Raw genomic sequence first — 22,576 nt, 5'->3', positions numbered from 1 at the left:
AGAGCTACTCTGCCAACATGAGGACCTCGGTTTAATTCCTGTTCAAGGTGTCTGTGTCCCTGGAAAAGGCACTTAATCTACATTGTGTCACTCCACCCAGCTGTAAATGGCTACCAGTGCTGACTGGGCAAATAACCTACAATTGGCTGGCATCCAGTCCAGAAGGGAGCGGTAGCAGCATGTGTGCTGGGCATGTGTGGTGTGGTTGCATGTGTGGCAGTGGTATAAAGAGCTGCACTGCTGCATGGCTCTGTAACACACTGACTTGCAGCGCAGTGCGTCTGACCAGGGTGTTACAGCCATGATAACATAATATTACAGATACATTGCCATTCCCTCTCATGGGTTAGGTAATGTATCTATAATATCATGTTCATTATGGATGTAACACCCTGTTCAGCTGCGTGTGCTGCTCCGCTGCTCAGGGACGCATTGACTCGCAGTGACACACAGTGTTTTTAGTTTGATTGCGCAATGTTCACATCTAGTTCACAAAATTAATGCATGCCACAGACTTTGCACATTACAATATTTCCTTTGCGCATCCCAAACGTGATGCCCGGGCGGTGTTGTCCAGTAGCTCCATGCGACATTCGGCACATGCCGGCAGGAGTTGACGTGCCTGACCATGGCAAATTTCCTTCGACCGCGATCAGACTGTTTCGAATGCTGTTATGACGCCGTAAGAATATTCAGAATGCAGCCTGAATGCAGTTAGAGTCCACCTCGAATGCCATACGAGATTTGTCCACCTCAACTGTACCTCAAATGTTTTACATTCGGGCCGGCCACAGGAATCTGCCTAACTGTTTGGAATGCACTCAGATTGCAGTGGGAGATTTTCAATGAAATGCACGTCATGGTGTGAAAGAAGAAGATGCAGATGTCTGGGTGACTTGGAGACAGCTGATCTGCTGTGGCAGCCTCAATTGGGAAGATCCGAAAAACAACATTAACTTAAATTTAAACTTGTTCTCTCTTTGTGGAGCACTGATGACTTACCATCATCCAGATCTTCCAAGATGATGACTTTAGTAGTAGGGTAGTGACTTCCGAGACGGCCCGTGACCGGCAGTGAAAGAGTGACGTTGAAGCTCTCATCTCCTTCGTACAGAGAGTCATCGATGATCACCACGCGACACTGTTTTTCTCTCTCGCCCTTGTCGAAACGGAGGATGCTACCATGCTCATCCGGACGAGTGATGTAGTCCGAGTAAGAGAGGATAGTGGTGGGAATTGTTCCAGTGGCTGAACCTTTACAAAGCATAAGGAGGAGAGATTCAAATCACTGAAGCATAAAACATAAATATGATAGTAATGATAACAATAAAAACACTTTTAAAAAAGGTCAAATCATTTTTATCCACCATTCACCCACCCTGTGGAACAGTCTTCCTGCGACCGTGAGGCAGTCAGAGTCCGTGGACATTTTAAGTCAAGACTGATAACCTATTTTTATTCTTTCTTATGAATAGTTTTTTTTTATCTGTTTTATTTTTTATATTTTTAATTCTGTTTTTAATTATGTATTTGAATTTTTTAAATTCATTTTTAATTATTTATTTAAATTTTATGTTGAATTGTTCCGTGTAAGGCGCCTTGAGACGGCTTTTGCTGTGATTTGGCACATTATAAGCTAAATAAAAAAATTCACATTTACACATGGTTGAGATTACATATTACATGTCATGATAATCATGCAATTTTTAAAGTTTATAAGGAACTTCTGCAAACTGGAAAACATCGGCCAGAAACAGCTTTTTTACACTTCTGTGACATTCATAGAGGAAATTATCCATGTGTGAACTGATACTTGAACAATAAGGTGGATTAGTGGTTAGCACTGTTGTCTCACAGTGATAAGGACCCAGGTTCAAATCCGACCTGGTCCTTTTTGTGTGGACTTTGTATGTTATCCACATGTTTGGGTGAGTTCCATCTGGATGCGCTGGCTTCCTCCCACTTCCAAAGACATGCAGATTAGGTGAATTGGATACTTTGAAATTCAGCATAGGTGTGAACGTGTTTATATGTCTATACACAGCAAAATGACCCATGTCAAATTAACATTGAGAGTGTCATTAACACTAGAAAAGTGTGGATATACAGTATATCCACTCTTTTCAGTGTTAAATTACCAACACTCACCTAGCATTACAGCAATAATGTGAGTGTTAAAAATGAACATTGACTAACTAACACTGAGTAGTGTTAGTAGGTCTCTACCTTAGTATCAGGTTTAAAAAATCAATACGACTGGATAACACTTAATTCTTCCAAAGTAACACTAACGGTGTTACCTGCTGTCCCTAATATCTGTTTGGATACAAAGTCAGACAGATTTCACAAAAATACTAGATTGGATTTGAATCTACAGCCGTCTAACTATAGGTAACATCATCGGCTCTTGACCACCATATAAAACTAATTGTCCAAAGCTACTTTTTCTCAAAATGTAAGCATTAGCCAGATCAGGGTGTTAAAAATGTAAGGGCCCTGTCACACTTAGTACGAATGAGCATGAGCCAAGCCAAACCCAGCAGAATGTCAAAAGAACCACAATTTGTGCTACATTTGGGAGGGAATAAGAATTGTGGAAGACAGCCATCCGAATACCCAGACTGCGCTCCAACCTGCCCCGACTGATTCATGCACATTACGTGTATCAGCTCACGGCTGCAGTCCACTCACTTGTCATCACCTCATCTTCAACCGCTTTTCCAGGTTCGGGTCGTGGGGGTAACAGCTCCAGCAGGGGACCCCAAACTTCCCTTTCCTGTGCCACATTGACCACCTCTGACTGGGGGATCCTGAGGCATTCCCAGGCCAGTGTGGAGATATAATCTCTCCAACTGGTCCTGGGTCTTCCCCGGGGTCTCCTCCCAGATGGATGTGCCTAGAACACCTCCCTTGGGAGGCACCCAGGAGGCATTCTTACCAGATGCCCGAACCACATCAGTTGGCTCCTTTCAACGCGAAGGAGCAGTGACTCTACTCCGAGCTCCCCACAGATGACCAAACTTATCACCCTATCTCTAAGGGAGACACCAGCCACCCTCCTGAGGAAGCCCATTTCGGTGGGGGTTTGTCTCCGCCAGGGCTGTGCCTTGTCACCAATCCTGTTTGTGATAGTCATGGACAGGATATCGAGGCGTAGTCAGGGGGAGGAGGGTTTCCGGTTTGGTGGGCTCAGGGTCTCATGACATCCAACCTATGAAATGATGAGATGTAAATCAGAGTCCACTGACTATCACATCATTGTAATACATGTACACCCATGTGATCAGACTACCACGGCAATCAGATCACTGATGTGCACACGCATCATTACCGTTGTGGCAGTGATAGTCCCCAGCCCGTGATGCATCACAGTGCACCCACAATCAGAAGAACCTGGGCTACATGTATCAGGTCATATATTGGATATCATATGTAATCCTGAGAAGTGTCAAGTCAAGTGCTGACATGAAAGCATCACACAGCAGCTGGCCAGCCCCTCTGGCACTCCCGTGCTTTCTCTCTCTCTCTCTCCCAATGTCGCTCACCCCCTCACCCTACCTTCCCCACTCCAGATATAGCTCTATGACTTGCTCACTTTGTGGTCCACAGAGCTGTGTTGTGCCAATCAGACAATGCTGCATATGACGGACTCTCTGAGCCATGCGATCAGGTGTCATGTGCCCTGATGTGCAGCGGACCATCCTGCCATGTGGATGCTGCAAGCAGCAATGGGGTGGATATTCCTATGTCAACTCTTTAGATCCCTACTGCCATCCAGATAAGGCATATCCAAAAACACTGAGGTGCCATATGTGTGGCGGGCACGTGTATGGTGGACACACCCTGGCTCGATTTGAACTGGTAATAAGAATCCAAAGTGTTGTATCCAAAAAAGCTGTGATTCATCAGGGATCTTCCACATAAAACCGTCCACCCTCATCACTGCTTGCAGTTGCCGGACAGCAGGACTGTCCGCTGTCCACTAAAGGGCTGATGTCCTGGACATCATATGGAATAATTATTTCATAGTGGACGACACATCTGCCCTCGGCTCATGGCAGATATCACCATCTCACTTCATACCCATGCCACACGGATGACATGACAGCTGATGGCTGCAATGTGGCTAGAGGTCGCCGTGTGGTGGAAAGCGCAACTGGAGCGCTTCCAAAGGTGATTACTTACTTTGTTTACATTGTAGTGCCTTGGTAAATGGTTGCATCGTCAGTCCTTCTAATGGCTTAGAAGATGCATCGGGCAGTATATGTTTATTACAGCTGTGACACAGCGTTTACAAGGGCTGCGCATCAGCGTGTCACAGAAATGCACTGTTACAGCCATGATAACATAATATTACAGATAAATCTTCTAACACATGAGGTGGACTGACAATGGATCTGTAATATTATGCTCATTATGCATGTAATGCATGCACCCGCTGCTCCACTGCTCAGAGACATGCTGACCCGCAGTGACACACAGTGTTTTCGGTTTAATCGCGCAATGTTCACGTGTAGTTCACAAAATGTATGCATGCCATAGACATTGCAGATAACATTTCCTTTGCACTCCCCAAACGGGACGGACTGGTGGTGCTGTCCAGCAGCTCCATACAGTATTCGGCACATGCCAGCAGTAGCTGACGTGCATGACCATGGCGAATGTCTCTCAAGCATCATCAGACTGTTCTGAATGCTGTTTTGACGCTGTGAGAGTATTAAGAACGCAGTCAGAGTCCACCTTGACTGCCGTTCGATAAATGCTGTCCGACATTTACAAATGCACCTTGACACTTCTGGAATGTAAGTCGAATTTTCATTCGGAGGGGTTTCGGGCTCATTTGGCCTCTAGTGTGACAGAGTTACAACACTTACAAAACATAGTTTGGGCACATACTGACATTTTATATTAAAAATAACACCGTGGGTGTTAATTCTGAACATCTATTTTTGCTGTGTAGGTGGAAGATTGCTGACCATAACGTAAGTGCATAATGTAACCAGTGATAGTATTCTCATTTCCCACTCACTCATGGGTGGACTTTACCACATGTAAAGAGGTGAATTAACACCATGTGATTTAAGATTATTATGGTGTGACACCAATGTGGTGTAAAGTTGATTGAAAATAAGTGTCTTAACACTTTACACTGACATGCTTTAACAATGGAAATTCATCAAGAACAGATTTGCTGTGTAGTATCTATTTTGTGGGTCACCTGCCGACCCTTATCAGTTTGCCAAACAAATGCCTAAATTCACCTCTTTCAAGACTTTAGTAAATAAGAGCCCTTAGAAAACATTTTTTTTAAATAAAAGATGGATTATTTCAGAAATAATGAAATGACCAGTACCAGGCCAATTTCTGTCTTATTGTGTCTCATTGTGTCTGAAGTAATAATTTTCACATTTCTATTTAGTGAAGCAGAATGGTGGAGATGATTGTTTATTCAGCTGTATGTCATATGCAGATGTAAGGCATTGATACTAACAAATAAACATGTCATTGTTAAGAAATAATGTAGGCAGCATTTGTGACATGCAGAAAAGTGATGCAATTTTCATTTCAATTGAATGTAAATCAGACTGATAATGCAGCCTTTGTAAACTTCTAATTACAGCACTTCAACAACCGTACGATTTGTGTAAAAAATACATTAATGTTATTGACAGTCAAACCTGTCTCATGTGCATTTTTTTAAACTTCAGTAACTGTGCTCTTGCTTGACATGATGAAATGCTCAACTAGTGCTGACAACATACTCTAATTTGAGCAATGTTTGTCTTTGGCTGGTTTCCATCAAACTTGATATATGGATGAATGTTGACCCCGGAATTACCCTTTTTTTATTAGGTAAATGTACAGCTTATTGGCGGTTTGGTCAGAATTTTGATTCTTCATTCTGATAGCCACCAAACCTGGCACACATATGGAGACAGGTTCTGGTCATTTACCAAAAGACAGTCAGTGGAGTCAAGATCAATGGGTGAAATCAAAATTTAAGTTTTTCACTCCAATTTGAACCAAACCTACCATACATATGGAGGTGAGTTACAGAATTGCACATCTAGGTCAAAGTTGCCAAAAGTCAACCATTAGTGCGAAGCTCATATCTACCTGTTTCTTTGCCTAATCATCATAGATCGTTTTGTTTTCTACCATATACGATGAAAGGGCAAACCCAAACTTGTTCACAAATAATTAATGTTGGCAAACCTCAAGGTGTTTTTAACCTGATTTTCACCAAATATGACACCCCCTTTGGTGAATTCCAGAATTGCCTTGGCAACGGCAACCAGAGGTCAGTCATTTTGGTGAAGATCAATGTCATTTGGGTCAAATGCCAGAATGGTGTAGACCTTACTGTCTTTCTTCCCATAGTTATTATTACCCACTGCATCAAAAATCATGAAAATGTCATCACAGGCAGTTTCATTGCATGGGTAAAGATGAAAGTTCAGAGCAAGAACTTTTTATATACATTGTCAAACTGACTTCAGAAGACATTGCGCGGTTATTTTGAAAGGCTTTCCAGAGGCCCACCGTTATTGCAGTGAGCTTGCAAGCTGCTTGAAGCAGCCGCATTCACATGACATGCTCCTCAGCGTGTAGCAAGGAAACCAGCAAACCCTTGCCCTGTGACTGTTTAAGCTGTCAAACTTTGCCTGCTTTTAAACTCAGATAAAACTGAAGTTATTGTACTTGGCCCCACAAATCTTAGAAACATGGTGTCTAACCAGATCCTTACTCTGGATGGCATTACCCTGACCTCTAGTAATACTGTGAGAAATGTTGGAGTCATTTTTGATCAGGATATGTCATTCAATGTGCATATTAAACAAATATGTAGGACTGCTTTTTTGCATTTACGCAATATCTCTAAAATTAGAAAGGTCTTGTCTCAGAGTGATGCTGAAAAACTAATTCATGCATTTATTTCCTCTAGGCTGGACTATTGTAATTCATTATTATCAGGTTGTCCTAAAAGTTCCCTGAAAAGCCTTCAGTTAATTCAAAATGCTGCAGCTAGAGTACTAACAGGGACTAGACGGAGAGAGCATATCTCACCTATATTGGCCTCTCTTCATTAGCTTCCTGTTAATTCTAGAATAGAATTTAAAATTCTTCTTCTTACTTATAAGGTTTTGAATAATCAGGTCCCATATTATCTTAGGGACCTCATAGTACCATATCACCCCAATAGAGTGCTTCGCTCTCAGACTGCAGGCTTACTTGTAGTTCCTAGGGTTTGTAAGAGTAGAATGGGAGGCAGAGCCTTCAGCTTTCAGGCTCCTCTCCTGTGGAACCAGCTCCCAATTCAGATCAGGGAGACAGACACCCTCTCTACTTTTAAGATTAGGCTTAAAACTTTCCTTTTTGCTAAAGCTTATAGTTAGGGCTGGATCAGGTGACCCTGAACCATCCCTTAGTTATACTGCTATAGACTTAGACTGCCGGGGGGTTCCCATGATGCACTGAGTGTTTCTTTCTCTTTTTGCTCTGTATGCACCACTCTGCATTTAATCATTAGTGATTGATCTCTGCTCCCCTCCACAGCATGTCTTTTTCCTGGTTCTCTCCCTCAGCCCCAACCAGTCCCAGCAAAGGACTGCCCCTCCCTGAGCCTGGTTCTGCTGGAGGTTTCTTCCTGTTAAAAGGGAGTTTTTCCTTCCCACTGTTGCCAAGTGCTTGCTCACAGGGGGTCATTTTGACCGTTGGGGTTTTTTATGTAATTATTGTATGGCCTTGCCTTACAATATAAAGTGCCTTGGGGCAACTGTTTGTTGTGATTTGGCGCTATATAAATAAAATTGATTTGATTTGATTTATCCACTGCTTTGCCACAGAGCTGTTTGTGAGTCACTGAGCTCACACTGTGCTGCCAGAAACACTGCAAATTCACTGTCTGATGCAGACATCTCCACACTCACAGTGCTGCTCCCTGTTTAGCATTTAATCTGCCCTACCTACCTCCACCTCAGCAGATACCTGTGGACAGTATTACTCAGTCGAAGCAAACTGTCACTCCCTGATCTGTGCCAGCTTGTGTATGCTGCTGACAGTGGTGAGGTTTAACATGATCCAGTATCACATGTTACCAGGGGCAGAGTTAGCCTATTTTTAGGGGTGCTCAAGCACCCTTAAATATATTTTAAGCACCCCTAAAAATATATATATGTGCTTCTATACTACTATTTTCAAGCATTATGCCAAAATATGTATTACAAGAACACAGTAATTTGATCATCTCCCCTTCTTGGTTCAATCCACGAAGCACGCCTACATTCATCTCTCTCTCTGCTCTGGCATGTGTTTGTTTGGCGTGGTGCTGCTGCAGGTGGCGCTCATTTAGCAGAGGTGCTGTCCTGTGAGCGCTGATGGTGGTAACCTCGCCCAGCCGCGCTGTCAAGTGATTGCCAGGCGACTGTCACATTTGCGAGGTATTTATTCACAGTTTATGTCTCTGAATGTGAAGAGCAAGTGCAACTTTCTGAAACGTACTTTTTTTACTCACCTGGCTACCTATCACTAAACACAGTATATTGCTCTACAAATTAGTGCACGCTGTGCGTGGTCAATTGTAAGATTGATTTGGTGTTGTTTTTTTTTTCAACTAAATCCTCTTGTCAGCTACTAAATGGTGCTCCCCCTTCAATTTGTGTAGCTTCCATTAACAAATCACTCTCCTACATCAAATACCATGTACACAGATCTGACCCTAAATGCTTAGTTAAGGTCCTTAACTAAGCATTTCAGAATTAAAACAGTAAACTTTACCACAAAGTTTAATGCACAGCATGATAAGAAGTGAATAATTTAAATTCCTGCTAAAAAGGCAGAAATCATAAAACTCATTTTATATTTTTATTTGTTGGCAGTAAGTGGCAAACCAAGCCTGCAGTGCAGTGATGGATATCAGAGCATTTATTTCAAAAACAAACCAAGCCTGCAGGTGAGGTTTGTGCACTCTGTAGACCTTATGTGATAGTAGATATGGACATTGAGAATAGCAAAGGATGGAAAGTGAAGCTAAGGGTAAATTGAATATGTGTATCAGACTGTGGAGGTGTCTTACTTGTGTTACTGGTGTTTTGGTATGAATTCTGACTTTTAAGTCACACATTTTTATTTTTCTTACTTTTAAGAACTTCATTAGATCTTGTCTGTCCTTTCTATGCTTTGCTGTTAATTCAATAAATAATTCATATTGATATATTTCTTATCCTGAACCCATTTCTGTGCAGTGTACCATCTGTGTTCTCCATCCAGCCTTATAGTGGAGTGCTGCTGTACCTGTGCTAAACCAGGTCCTCCTGCACACGGCACTAAACCTCACTGATCATAACAACTGCAACTACTGTATTTTTATGACTTACAATGTGGATGTGCGTGCTGCCAGAAAAACCAAGACATCAGTTTGTAGAATAAATAAATGAATAGCCAAAACTAAAACACAATCTAAGTAATGCCTAAAACTGTCTAAATGTAATTGAAAAGTGATACCAGGGTGAGCGTTTTCTACTAAGGACTATGACATAATAATCTGTTAAGATGAAATAAAAAAGCCTTCAATAACTATAGGCTCATAAGACATAAAAACAAGGATAATATACTTTACTCAGCGTCTGAATATTTCAGACCTGCTCCTAAGTTGCAATTACTATTTGCCATCACCACATTAGGAGATTAAATTATTTGTTATATAAACTGCAGCACAGTGCAGGAATTTTATGTATGGACCGTTATCCATTGCTAATATGCATTTTTTTTTTGTTTTTTTTACCCATTTTGACAATGAATGCAGCTTTTACCAGCAATGTTTTCACTCTGAAATCATGGGAAATTGTATTTCTGGACATCTAGATTTTAAAAATTTTAAAAATGTGCTAAGCACCCCTAAAACTGGAAGTCTAAAATCGCCTCTGCATGTTACACACACATACGAAAATAATGAATATTCTTTGTGAGCTGGTGAACTGAAATAAGAATTAAGGCTCCACACAGCTGAGAAAGTGTGGCAGTACTGAGCTTACTGTGCTGATTTTGACTTGTGAAAATGCAGATGGCTGTGTGAATTATCTCACTTCTAGTGTTCTGTGTAAAAAAAAAAAAAAAAAAAAAAAATCACTGGCATTATCATACAGGATCAGATAAGGGAATTAACATTCAGACTGTCATGACCACTTTAACGGACATCTGCCCAATCCGAGTCAAACCTGGGTGCAATATATTTTTACTTGAGGCCATCAGATATGGCCATCAGGTGTTACGAAGCCTTTTAGTCCATCTGTCCAACCAGCCGTCCATCTGTATGTCTCAGCATAAGTCCAGTCCTATTACTGCTAGACTCTTGAAATTCACAGGGAACATTCTTGGGAGACATACCTTGGACAAATTCAAAGATGGCTAACCTTGATATATTTAAGAGGTTAACTAGAGACATTCGTCACAAAATTACCCGCGCGCAGTACTATTTTCCATGTAAAGTGCAGTAATATGTACATGTGTGGGGTAGGTATTTGGCTGAACCCTCATGTGTTTGATGTAAACTGGGATACACAGCGGAAAAATTGGAGATTGACATTATATTTATTTAGAGGACGTGGCCAACAGTGACCAAAAAAGTCGGTAGCCTTCGAACAAATGCAACTTGTTATGTGTCGACGCGGATTGAGGAGTGAACCTGCGTCAGACAGAACCCAGCGCTAAAAATAACCAGAAAGCGGTTCCAACAACAAAAACAATTTATTTTTCACCTGTGCCTAAATAAAATGTACAAAACCAAAACCAACGTCCTTCTGGAGGAGTGACTGCTGGCACGCTCTCCAGCACCCGCAAGGAGAGAAGTCCGGCACTCCTGGACCCACTACCACCAGACAAACAACCCCCAGGTGGACACGACAAACTGACTCTCTGTGAAGCAAAGAAGATGTGAGGTAAGTCAGCAGTTACAACAATATCTTTCAAAAGACACACGCTATCAGCAACACATTCAGGTCTGTACTTTTTATCTTTATGCAAATGAGCAGCTTCTCACAACAAGTGGAGGATCACTTATCCCGCACGCCACAGCAGTGAGAAGCAAGCTGCACAATTCTCATCACAATTCAAGTATACTATGTAACAAAACAAGTTACTATCAACAATTAGTCAAATACTTAATTACCTTTAATGTGTGCTGACAGCATGTGTCCTCACCCTTCCTTGCTTCACGGGCTCGATGTGTCAAACCCAGGTGCAGTCCTCAGCGTCTCACAAACGAACATCACAAGGTCGAGTTCCCGGCAGTTCTGCTTGAATCACACATGCCTTAAAAGCAGAACGCCATCCAATTATCTGCTTCAGCTGAAAGTCTTTAAGGTTGTATGTGAGCACCAGTCACAGGTGCTTCACATGATGTTGATGAGGGTGAGGATTCTTCAGCCAGCACCTTCTCCACAGACAAATCAGTTTCCATGCCACCTGAGGAGCAAAGAAAAGAAAAGAACACCAAAACATCCAGCCACACCCCCCAACACACAACAGTACCCCCCCCATCAACGGGAAGCCTCCCGGCGACCGAACAGACCAGGCCCGAGAACAGCACCTCCCTCCGGGGTCCACGTCAGGAAGTAGACCGCACCACGCTCCCAAGGTCCACCACAGACAGCAGGACAGGCACCGCAGCTGGAAGGCCGGCTGGAATCAACAAAAGCCCCAAAACATACCCCAATACACTCCAACACACAGAAAAAAACATAAAACCCACCCAAAACCTCCCCAGGGGACCGTCCCATCAAACCCCGGGAAGAAAAGAAAAACTCCCAAATGCCAAAACCCAACACAGCCCCACAAACACAATACAAACAGAAATGCATAAAAGAAAAATAACAAACAACCCCCCCAGAATGACCTGCAGAGTCCAACCCCCCCCAGAAGGCCTTCATCGCCAGTTCCAGGAGGAACAGCCAGAACCATGAACCCACACAGGTCCACAGGTATACATGGAGCAAAACGGCGCCCCCCAGGGGACCGTACCATCAACCCCAGGAGGTACCCTCCCCACAACCCCGGAACCCCAGACCCGGTCACACTTGGCCAGTTGGCCCCAAGCCAATTCCCCCCCAGAGGACCGTCCCATCAACCCTGGAGGTGGAACCCGGAAGGAAACAGAACAAAATCAAACATCAACCCCGGAGGACTACCAAAAACAACCCCGGGGGGATATAAAACGACTGTAAACCCTGTTACCCTCCCCGGCACCTCGAAAGACCCCAGGTCCCTCCCAGAGCCTTCGGCGGCTCAATTTTGGCGAACGGCTCAAAATATCAAGCCGGAGAAGGGAACAGAAAAAAAAAACTAACCCAGCTCCAACCCCAAGGCGCAGCAGAGAACCGGAAATACGTCCGGTGCCCCAACTCGACCATACCCCAGCCCCTCGGGAGGGGTGGAACTACCGAAATGGCGAACGGCAACAGATCGGCCCACCCCTCCGACTGAGGTAAGTCTCCGCTGCACCACACCCCGGCAACACCAATGACGAACGGAACCAAGGCTCACCGAGGCTGGAGTGGAACCGGGCCCTAACCAAACCAAAAAAACGCCTCTAACACCCCCCCCCCTAGGTGCAGAGGTCTTCTGAGAATGCTCAGCGTGACCAACCTGCACCACCCCACCACCCACAAGACAAACGGTCTTGGGGCAAGTGAGGTTGGGGTTAGGGATGTAGAGAAATAAAAACCAACAAAATAAAACGACCCAACAACCCAAACAGAAAATACCTAAAAACACATAAAAAATTAATAATGACGTGAGCTCAGGCGGACTTCCAACCGCCTAACAGTCACGCCACCAGATACGCCTCTGACTCCCCATACAATTATAACCCCTATTTAAGGAAAAAACATTTACCCGTGCTAGATTTTTTTTTTTTTTTTTTTTATGTGTGTTATGTTGCCTGTCCCGGAACACTTGGAGACACGTCACCATTATTTCTCTTGACGTTTACGTGTCGGGGCAATACAGTAATCTCTGCTCGTCCGAGCTGCATGGGCTCGTCAACAGGAGGAGCCAGAGGTCCCGTCGGAGGAGCCTCAGTGGGGCAAAGAAGAGGCGGCCCAGATCTGTGTCGGGGAAAGCCCCGAGACGAAAAAACCCGCTCTGACGACGTCCTCTCCTGCGTCCACGCTCCTTCATCCGATCATCTAGACGGATCACCAACGATATTAGCTCATCTAATTCGTTTGGCTCGTCACGGACTACCAGCTCGTCTTTCAATGACTCACCCAACCCATCTACAAATACGCCTCGTAAAACTGCGGCATTCCAACCTGTGGGTGACGGAGTTATCGGCACCGGTATCGATAGTGCCGCAGCTGGAGCAGCAGGAAGCAGAACGGCTTGCACTGCAAGCTCTGTAACATGGGCGTCTGTTTGTTTAATTTGGTTCGCGAGATGCTGTAATTGCTCCCATATTTTCTCCAAGTGTTCTTGAACTTTTTCGGCAAAAGGAACCGCTTCTGCCGCTGGGTCCATTATGGAATGGCCGGGAACTACTGTTATGTGTCGACGCGGATTGAGGAGCGAACCTGCGTCAGACAGAACCCAGCGCTAAAAATAACCAGAAAGCGGTTCCAACAACAAAAACAATTTATTTTTCACCTGTGCCTAAATAAAATGTACAAAACCAAAACCAACGTCCTTCTGGAGGAGTGACTGCTGGCACGCTCTCCAGCGCCCGCAAGGAGAGAAGTCCGGCGCTCCTGGACCCACTACCACCAGACAAACACCCCCCAGGTGGACACCACAAACTGACTCTCTGTGAAGCAAAGAAGATGTGAGGTAAGTCAGCAGTTACAACAATATCTTTCAAAAGACACACGCTATCAGCAACACATTCAGGTCTGTACTTTTTATCTTTATGCAAATGAGCAGCTTCTCACAACAAGTGGAGGATCACTTATCCCGCACGCCACAGCAGTGAGAAGCAAGCTGCACAATTCTCATCACAATTCAAGTATACTATGTAACAAAACACCAAGTTACTATCAACAATTAGTCAAATACTAATTACCTTTAATGTGTGCTGACAGCATGTGTCCTCACCCTTCCTTGCTTCACGGGCTCGATGTGTCAAAACCCAGGTGCGGTCCTCAGCGTCTCACAAACGAACATCACAAGGTCGAGTTCCCGGCAGTTCTGCTTGAATCACACATGCATTAAAAGCAGAACGCCATCCAATTATCTGCTTCAGCTGAAAGTCTTTAAGGTTGCATGTGAGCACCAGTCACAGGTGCTTCACATGATGTTGATGAGGGTGAGGATTCTTCAGCCAGCACCTTCTCCACAGACAAATCAGTTTCCATGCCACCTGAGGAGCAAAGAAAAGAAAAGAACACCAAAACATCCAGCCACACCCCCCAACACACAACAGCAACTATTGGTAATTTTTTAAAAGTAGGTCAAGGTCATCGGCCTTCAATCCCATGCGAAGTACTCCTCCAATGCATGTACCCACCAATTATGAAGTTTTTGCAAGCAATAGGTGCCGAGGTACATTGCGGCAAACAAATTTCAGGCGAAGGATTTGACAGTTGTGACCATGGGTGACCTTGAAAAGTAGGTCAAGGTCACCGGCCTTCAAACCCATGCGAAGTACTCCTCCAAAGCATGTACCCACCAAATATGAAGTTTCTGCGAGCAATGGATGCCAAGCAATGTTGTAGCGAAGGATTTGACAGTTGTGACCACTGGTGACCTTGAAAAGTAGGTCAAGGTCCCCGGCCTTCGAAAACATGCGAAGTACTCCTCCAAGACAAATACCCACCAAATATGAAGCTTCTGTGAGGAAAAGGTGCCGAGCTACGTTGCAGCAAAGGATATGACAGTTGTGACCATTGTTGACCTTGAAAAGTAGGTCAAGGTCACTGGCCTTCAAACCCATGCAAAGTACTCCTCCAAGGCACGTACCCACCAAATATGAAGTTTCTGCGAGCAATAGGTGCCGAGCTACGTTGCGGCGAAGGATTTGACAGTTGTGACCACTGGTGACCTTCAAAAGTAGGTCAAGGTCACTGGCCTTCAAACCCATGCATAGTAATCCTCCAAGGCGAAGGAATTGCAGCCGGACAGACGGACAGACGGATGGACAGACAGATGGACGGACGAACAGACGGACAGATGGACAGACGGAAGGATGGCGGACGGACAACCCGGATGCTATATGCCCCACCGCGCGGGGCATAAAAAGTCACATTCTGTTTCAATCTGATCCATTTCATTTTTGAGTGATACAGGTGACAGTCAATCAGGGTAGAGTTGCAACAAGTGGAGGATCACTTATCCCGCACGCCACAGCAGTGAGAAGCAAGCTGCACAATTCTCATCACAATTCAAGTATACTATGTAACAAAACAAGTTACTATCAACAATTAGTCAAATACTTAATTACCTTTAATGTGTGCTGACAGCATGTGTCCTCACCCTTCCTTGCTTCACGGGCTCGATGTGTCAAACCCAGGTGCAGTCCTCAGCGTCTCACAAACGAACATCACAAGGTCGAGTTCCCGGCAGTTCTGCTTGAATCACACATGCCTTAAAAGCAGAACGCCATCCAATTATCTGCTTCAGCTGAAAGTCTTTAAGGTTGTATGTGAGCACCAGTCACAGGTGCTTCACATGATGTTGATGAGGGTGAGGATTCTTCAGCCAGCACCTTCTCCACAGACAAATCAGTTTCCATGCCACCTGAGGAGCAAAGAAAAGAAAAGAACACCAAAACATCCAGCCACACCCCCCAACACACAACAGTACCCCCCCATCAACGGGAAGCCTCCCGGCGACCGAACAGACCAGGCCCGAGAACAGCACCTCCCTCCGGGGTCCACGTCAGGAAGTAGACCGCACCACGCTCCCAAGGTCCACCACAGACAGCAGGACAGGCACCGCAGCTGGAAGGCCGGCTGGAATCAACAAAAGCCCCAAAACATACCCCAATACACTCCAACACACAGAAAAAACCATAAAACCCACCCAAAACCTCCCCAGGGGACCGTCCCATCAAACCCCGGGAAGAAAAGAAAAACTCCCAAATGCCAAAACCCAACACAGCCCCACAAACACAATACAAACAGAAATGCATAAAAGAAAAATAACAAACAACCCCCCCAGAATGACCTGCAGAGTCCAACCCCCCCCAGAAGGCCTTCATCGCCAGTTCCAGGAGGAACAGCCAGAACCATGAACCCACACAGGTCCACAGGTATACATGGAGCAAAACGGCGCCCCCCAGGGGACCGTACCATCAACCCCAGGAGGTACCCTCCCCACAACCCCGGAACCCCAGACCCGGTCACACTTGGCCAGTTGGCCCCAAGCCAATTCCCCCCCAGAGGACCGTCCCATCAACCCTGGAGGTGGAACCCGGAAGGAAACAGAACAAAATCAAACATCAACCCCGGAGGACTACCAAAAACAACCCCGGGGGGATATAAAACGACTGTAAACCCTGTTACCCTCCCCGGCACCTCGAAAGACCCCAGGTCCCTCCCAGAGCCTTCGGCGGCTCAATTTTGGCGAACGGCTCAAAATATCAAGCCGGAGAAGGGAACAGAAAAAAAAACTAACCCAGCTCCAACCCCAAGGCGCAGCAGAGAACCGGAAATACGTCCGGTGCCCCAACTCGACCATACCCCAGCCCCTCGGGAGGGGTGGAACTACCGAAATGGCGAACGGCAACAGATCGGCCCACCCCTCCGACTGAGGTAAGTCTCCGCTGCACCACACCCCGGCAACACCAATGACGAACGGAACCAAGGCTCACCGAGGCTGGAGTGGAACCGGGCCCTAACCAAACCAAAAAAAACGCCTCTAACACCCCCCCCCCTAGGTGCAGAGGTCTTCTGAGAATGCTCAGCGTGACCAACCTGCACCACCCCACCACCCACAAGACAAACGGTCTTGGGGCAAGTGAGGTTGGGGTTAGGGATGTAGAGAAATAAAAACCAACAAAATAAAACGACCCAACAACCCAAACAGAAAATACCTAAAAACACATAAAAAATTAATAATGACGTGAGCTCAGGCGGACTTCCAACCGCCTAACAGTCACGCCACCAGATACGCCTCTGACTCCCCATACAATTATAACCCCTATTTAAGGAAAAAACATTTACCCGTGCTAGATTTTTTTTTTTTTTTTTTTTATGTGTGTTATGTTGCCTGTCCCGGAACACTTGGAGACACGTCACCATTATTTCTCTTGACGTTTACGTGTCGGGGCAATACAGTAATCTCTGCTCGTCCGAGCTGCATGGGCTCGTCAACAGGAGGAGCCAGAGGTCCCGTCGGAGGAGCCTCAGTGGGGCAAAGAAGAGGCGGCCCAGATCTGTGTCGGGGAAAGCCCCGAGACGAAAAAACCCGCTCTGACGACGTCCTCTCCTGCGTCCACGCTCCTTCATCCGATCATCTAGACGGATCACCAACGATATTAGCTCATCTAATTCGTTTGGCTCGTCACGGACTACCAGCTCGTCTTTCAATGACTCACCCAACCCATCTACAAATACGCCTCGTAAAACTGCGGCATTCCAACCTGTGGGTGACGGAGTTATCGGCACCGGTATCGATAGTGCCGCAGCTGGAGCAGCAGGAAGCAGAACGGCTTGCACTGCAAGCTCTGTAACATGGGCGTCTGTTTGTTTAATTTGGTTCGCGAGATGCTGTAATTGCTCCCATATTTTCTCCAAGTGTTCTTGAACTTTTTCGGCAAAAGGAACCGCTTCTGCCGCTGGGTCCATTATGGAATGGCCGGGAACTACTGTTATGTGTCGACGCGGATTGAGGAGCGAACCTGCGTCAGACAGAACCCAGCGCTAAAAATAACCAGAAAGCGGTTCCAACAACAAAAACAATTTATTTTTCACCTGTGCCTAAATAAAATGTACAAAACCAAAACCAACGTCCTTCTGGAGGAGTGACTGCTGGCACGCTCTCCAGCGCCCGCAAGGAGAGAAGTCCGGCGCTCCTGGACCCACTACCACCAGACAAACACCCCCCAGGTGGACACCACAAACTGACTCTCTGTGAAGCAAAGAAGATGTGAGGTAAGTCAGCAGTTACAACAATATCTTTCAAAAGACACACGCTATCAGCAACACATTCAGGTCTGTACTTTTTATCTTTATGCAAATGAGCAGCTTCTCACAACAAGTGGAGGATCACTTATCCCGCACGCCACAGCAGTGAGAAGCAAGCTGCACAATTCTCATCACAATTCAAGTATACTATGTAACAAAACACCAAGTTACTATCAACAATTAGTCAAATACTTAATTACCTTTAATGTGTGCTGACAGCATGTGTCCTCACCCTTCCTTGCTTCACGGGCTCGATGTGTCAAAACCCAGGTGCGGTCCTCAGCGTCTCACAAACGAACATCACAAGGTCGAGTTCCCGGCAGTTCTGCTTGAATCACACATGCATTAAAAGCAGAACGCCATCCAATTATCTGCTTCAGCTGAAAGTCTTTAAGGTTGCATGTGAGCACCAGTCACAGGTGCTTCACATGATGTTGATGAGGGTGAGGATTCTTCAGCCAGCACCTTCTCCACAGACAAATCAGTTTCCATGCCACCTGAGGAGCAAAGAAAAGAAAAGAACACCAAAACATCCAGCCACACCCCCCAACACACAACAGCAACTATTGGTAATTTTTTAAAAGTAGGTCAAGGTCATCGGCCTTCAATCCCATGCGAAGTACTCCTCCAATGCATGTACCCACCAATTATGAAGTTTTTGCAAGCAATAGGTGCCGAGGTACATTGCGGCAAACAAATTTCAGGCGAAGGATTTGACAGTTGTGACCATGGGTGACCTTGAAAAGTAGGTCAAGGTCACCGGCCTTCAAACCCATGCGAAGTACTCCTCCAAAGCATGTACCCACCAAATATGAAGTTTCTGCGAGCAATGGATGCCAAGCAATGTTGTAGCGAAGGATTTGACAGTTGTGACCACTGGTGACCTTGAAAAGTAGGTCAAGGTCCCCGGCCTTCGAAAACATGCGAAGTACTCCTCCAAGACAAATACCCACCAAATATGAAGCTTCTGTGAGGAAAAGGTGCCGAGCTACGTTGCAGCAAAGGATATGACAGTTGTGACCATTGTTGACCTTGAAAAGTAGGTCAAGGTCACTGGCCTTCAAACCCATGCAAAGTACTCCTCCAAGGCACGTACCCACCAAATATGAAGTTTCTGCGAGCAATAGGTGCCGAGCTACGTTGCGGCGAAGGATTTGACAGTTGTGACCACTGGTGACCTTCAAAAGTAGGTCAAGGTCACTGGCCTTCAAACCCATGCATAGTAATCCTCCAAGGCGAAGGAATTGCAGCCGGACAGACGGACAGACGGATGGACAGACAGATGGACGGACGAACAGACGGACAGATGGACAGACGGAAGGATGGCGGACGGACAACCCGGATGCTATATGCCCCACCGCGCGGGGCATAAAAAGTCACATTCTGTTTCAATCTGATCCATTTCATTTTTGAGTGATACAGGTGACAGTCAATCAGGGTAGAGTTGCACCGTGACATTGTTGCTGGTCTCTTCAAAACCGCTTCGTTTGGTGTGTTTATATACAGTACATGTTTCTTATATATTATGCAAAAGCTAGTGAAAAATAAACACTTCTAAAACTGAAAACACTGTTATTGGAACCTAATAACACCTCTGAACTTATTTACAAGACATTTTGTTTGAGGTTAGCATGGTGGCGTCACTTCCTGGTGTAGCTACTTAACAGCTTCATTTCTGGTATATTGTGTAAATGCTAGTGAGAAATAAACACTTCTAAAACTGAAAACGCTGTTTTTGTAACCTGACAACACCTCTGAAGTAATTTACAAGACATACGAGGTCTGTCAATAAAGTATAGGTCCTTTTTATTTTTTTCAAAAACTATATGGATTTCATTCATATGTTTTTACGTCAGACATGCTTGAACCCTCGTGCGCATGCGTGAGTTTTTCCACGCCTGTCGGTGACGTCATTCGCCTGTGAGCACTCCTTGTGGGAGGAGTCGTCCAGCCCCTCGTCGGAATTCCTTTGTCTGAGAAGTTGCTGAGAGACTGGCGCTTTGTTTGATCAAAATTTTTTCTAAACCTGTGAGGCACATCGAAGTGGACATGGTTCGAAAAATTAAGCTGGTTTTCGGTGAAAATTTTAACGGCTGATGAGAGATTTTGAGGTGATACTGTCGCTTTAAGGACTTCCCACTGTGCGGGACGTCGCGCAGCGCTCTCAGGCGCTGTCGTCAGCCTGTTTCAAGCTGAAAACCTCCACATTTCAGGCTCTATTGATCCAGGACGTCGTGAGAGAACAGAGAAGTTTCAGAAGAAGTCGGTTTCAGCATTTTATCCGGATATTCCACTGTTAAAGGAAATTTTTTTAATGAAAGACGTGCGGACGGGTCCGCGCGTCGGGACGCAGCCGGCGCGGTGCGGCGGCACAGGAAAAACACCTCCGTGTTGATAACCATTTGTAAAATCCAGGCGGCTTTTGATGGCTTTCAGTGGAGTGAGTATATGAGAAATTGTTTAACAGCTGGACATGTTCCAACTTGTCCTTAAGGCTTCCAACAGAGGTGTTTTTCCTGTGGAGGAGCGTCGCGGCGGCTGCGAGCCGACGCTGCAATCCGCCCGCACGTCTTTCATTAAAAAAATCTCCTTTGAGGCAGGTGATCTTAAGCCAATCCGTTAAGCCATGATCTGTTAAGCCAATTTGAAATTGGCTTAATGGATCATGTCTGTAATTAAACATACAGAAAACTGTCTGTATGTATTTTTCAAAAAAGGCTTCCAATATTGAGCGCTCCAATGTGTACATTGGAGATGACGAACTGCAGTTAGTTACAGAATTCAAATATTTGGGACTGTTGCTGGACTCAACACTCTCCTTTAATAATCATATTAAAATGATAACTAAAATAATCAAATACAATGTGTTTAACTTCAACCAAATAAGGAGGTCAATGACAGATCAAGCGGCTATGATGTTCTTGCACTGTATGATTTTTTCTCATGTAGGTTACTGCATAACCAGCTGGTCTCTCACAGGTGTGGCAATTTTAAAACCGATTGAAAGGATTTATAAAACAGCACTGAAATTTTTAGATAAAAGACCATTTTCATATCACCACTGCAAATTTTAACAAAGTATAACTTATTTAGTTTTTAAAATTTTATAAAATTTAAAAATGGTTGTCTAATATATAAAATTTTACATGGGTTGGCTCTTTCACCTCTTGCAAATTATATTAAATATAGAACAGTTGGTCCGAGGGTCACCAGGGCTATGAGTAGAGGGGTCTGTGAAGTGTCTGTGCGAAAAACACCTTTTGCACAAAATGCTCTGTCCTACAAAAGGCATTCTCCAATGGAACGCTTTGCCAAATACAGTGAGAGAGGCTCCAAGCTTTAAAGCCTTCAAGAGTCACTTAAAGTAGTGGCTCAAATCAAATAAAAAATGTGAGCATTATGAACTCAATTGTAGAAACTAAGAAGAACTGTAGGCAATGTGCAATGTACTACAGCACTTTATAAATTATTGTTCTTAAAGTTATGGTTTTTAAAATATATAAATGTATGAAATTAGACTTGCAATTTTAATTAACTTATTCTAATTGAATTGTATATGTAGTTTTTTTGTTTTTTAACTGTGTGTCCTCCTTTGACTGAATTTGTGTAAGCTAACCTTCTAGTTCAGATCATGTCAGTGTCCTTTTGTTTCCTGTCTTTTGTCTAGTCAGTGTCTTGTTGTAGTAGTTGGTGACCCCTATGTAATGAATTCTGTTGTATTGTAAGCTCCTGTGATGTTTGTGTGTTTTTTTTCTGTAAATTGTTTAATTCTTATACTCTGTCAGGGACTACAGATGGAAATTAGCCCACACCTATAATCTGACATATTTACACTTTATGTGTTTATTAATATGTGTTGTCCCTTTTAAATAAAAAAAAAAAATGAAAATGAAAATGAAATGAAAATGAGCAATCGGGGAGAAGGGCCTTCATCAGGGAGGTGACCAAGAATCCAATGGTTACTCTGTCACAGCTTCAGCATTCCTCTGTGGAGAGAGGAGAACCTTCCAGAAGGACAACCATCTCTGCAGCAATCTAGCAATCAGGCCTGTATGGTAGAGTGGCCAGACGGAAGCCACTCCTTAGTAAAAGGTACATGGCAGCCCATCTGGAGTTTGCGAAGTTAAGATGCTATGTGTGGGACATTGGCCAGTCTCACTGAGGAAGCTCTTCTGTGATCATGGAGTCAGACAGAAAGGCTACAACGAGTGGCTGCTGTCACAAGGAGAGCTGTGATGTGGACCAGCAACCAGCCCTTTGAGTTCTTGGCTAAACTGAGCTAAACCGATTGCTAAGCTAAGTGCTAACTGGAACCCCGGTGTCGCAGACCGAATGGTCCACCCCTAAAAATTGGTCCGCCCGGTCTCTACTGCGCATACGTCATTTTGGAGCTCAGCAGCTAGTCTGAGACAGCGTCTCTTCACCCAAAGCGATCAAATGGATTAATGGGATTATTAACC

General features: G+C 44.7%; 1 protein-coding gene across 1 annotated transcript in view; it reads right to left on the bottom strand.

Annotated features, from left to right (window-relative positions):
* The window catches only part of frem2a (FRAS1 related extracellular matrix 2a), a 301,376-nt gene that overhangs the window by 117,980 nt on the left and 160,820 nt on the right, over window positions 1–22,576 (bottom strand). Inside the window, 1 exon segment of the mRNA XM_034178287.1 lies at window positions 1,003–1,254. Coding sequence (XP_034034178.1) covers window positions 1,003–1,254 — 252 coding nt within the window.

Source organism: Thalassophryne amazonica, chromosome 9, assembly GCF_902500255.1.
Source record: "Thalassophryne amazonica chromosome 9, fThaAma1.1, whole genome shotgun sequence".
Classification (NCBI taxonomy): domain Eukaryota; kingdom Metazoa; phylum Chordata; class Actinopteri; order Batrachoidiformes; family Batrachoididae; genus Thalassophryne; species Thalassophryne amazonica.
Note: the sequence above shows the minus strand (reverse complement) of the source record. Positions and strands in the feature narration are given on the sequence as shown.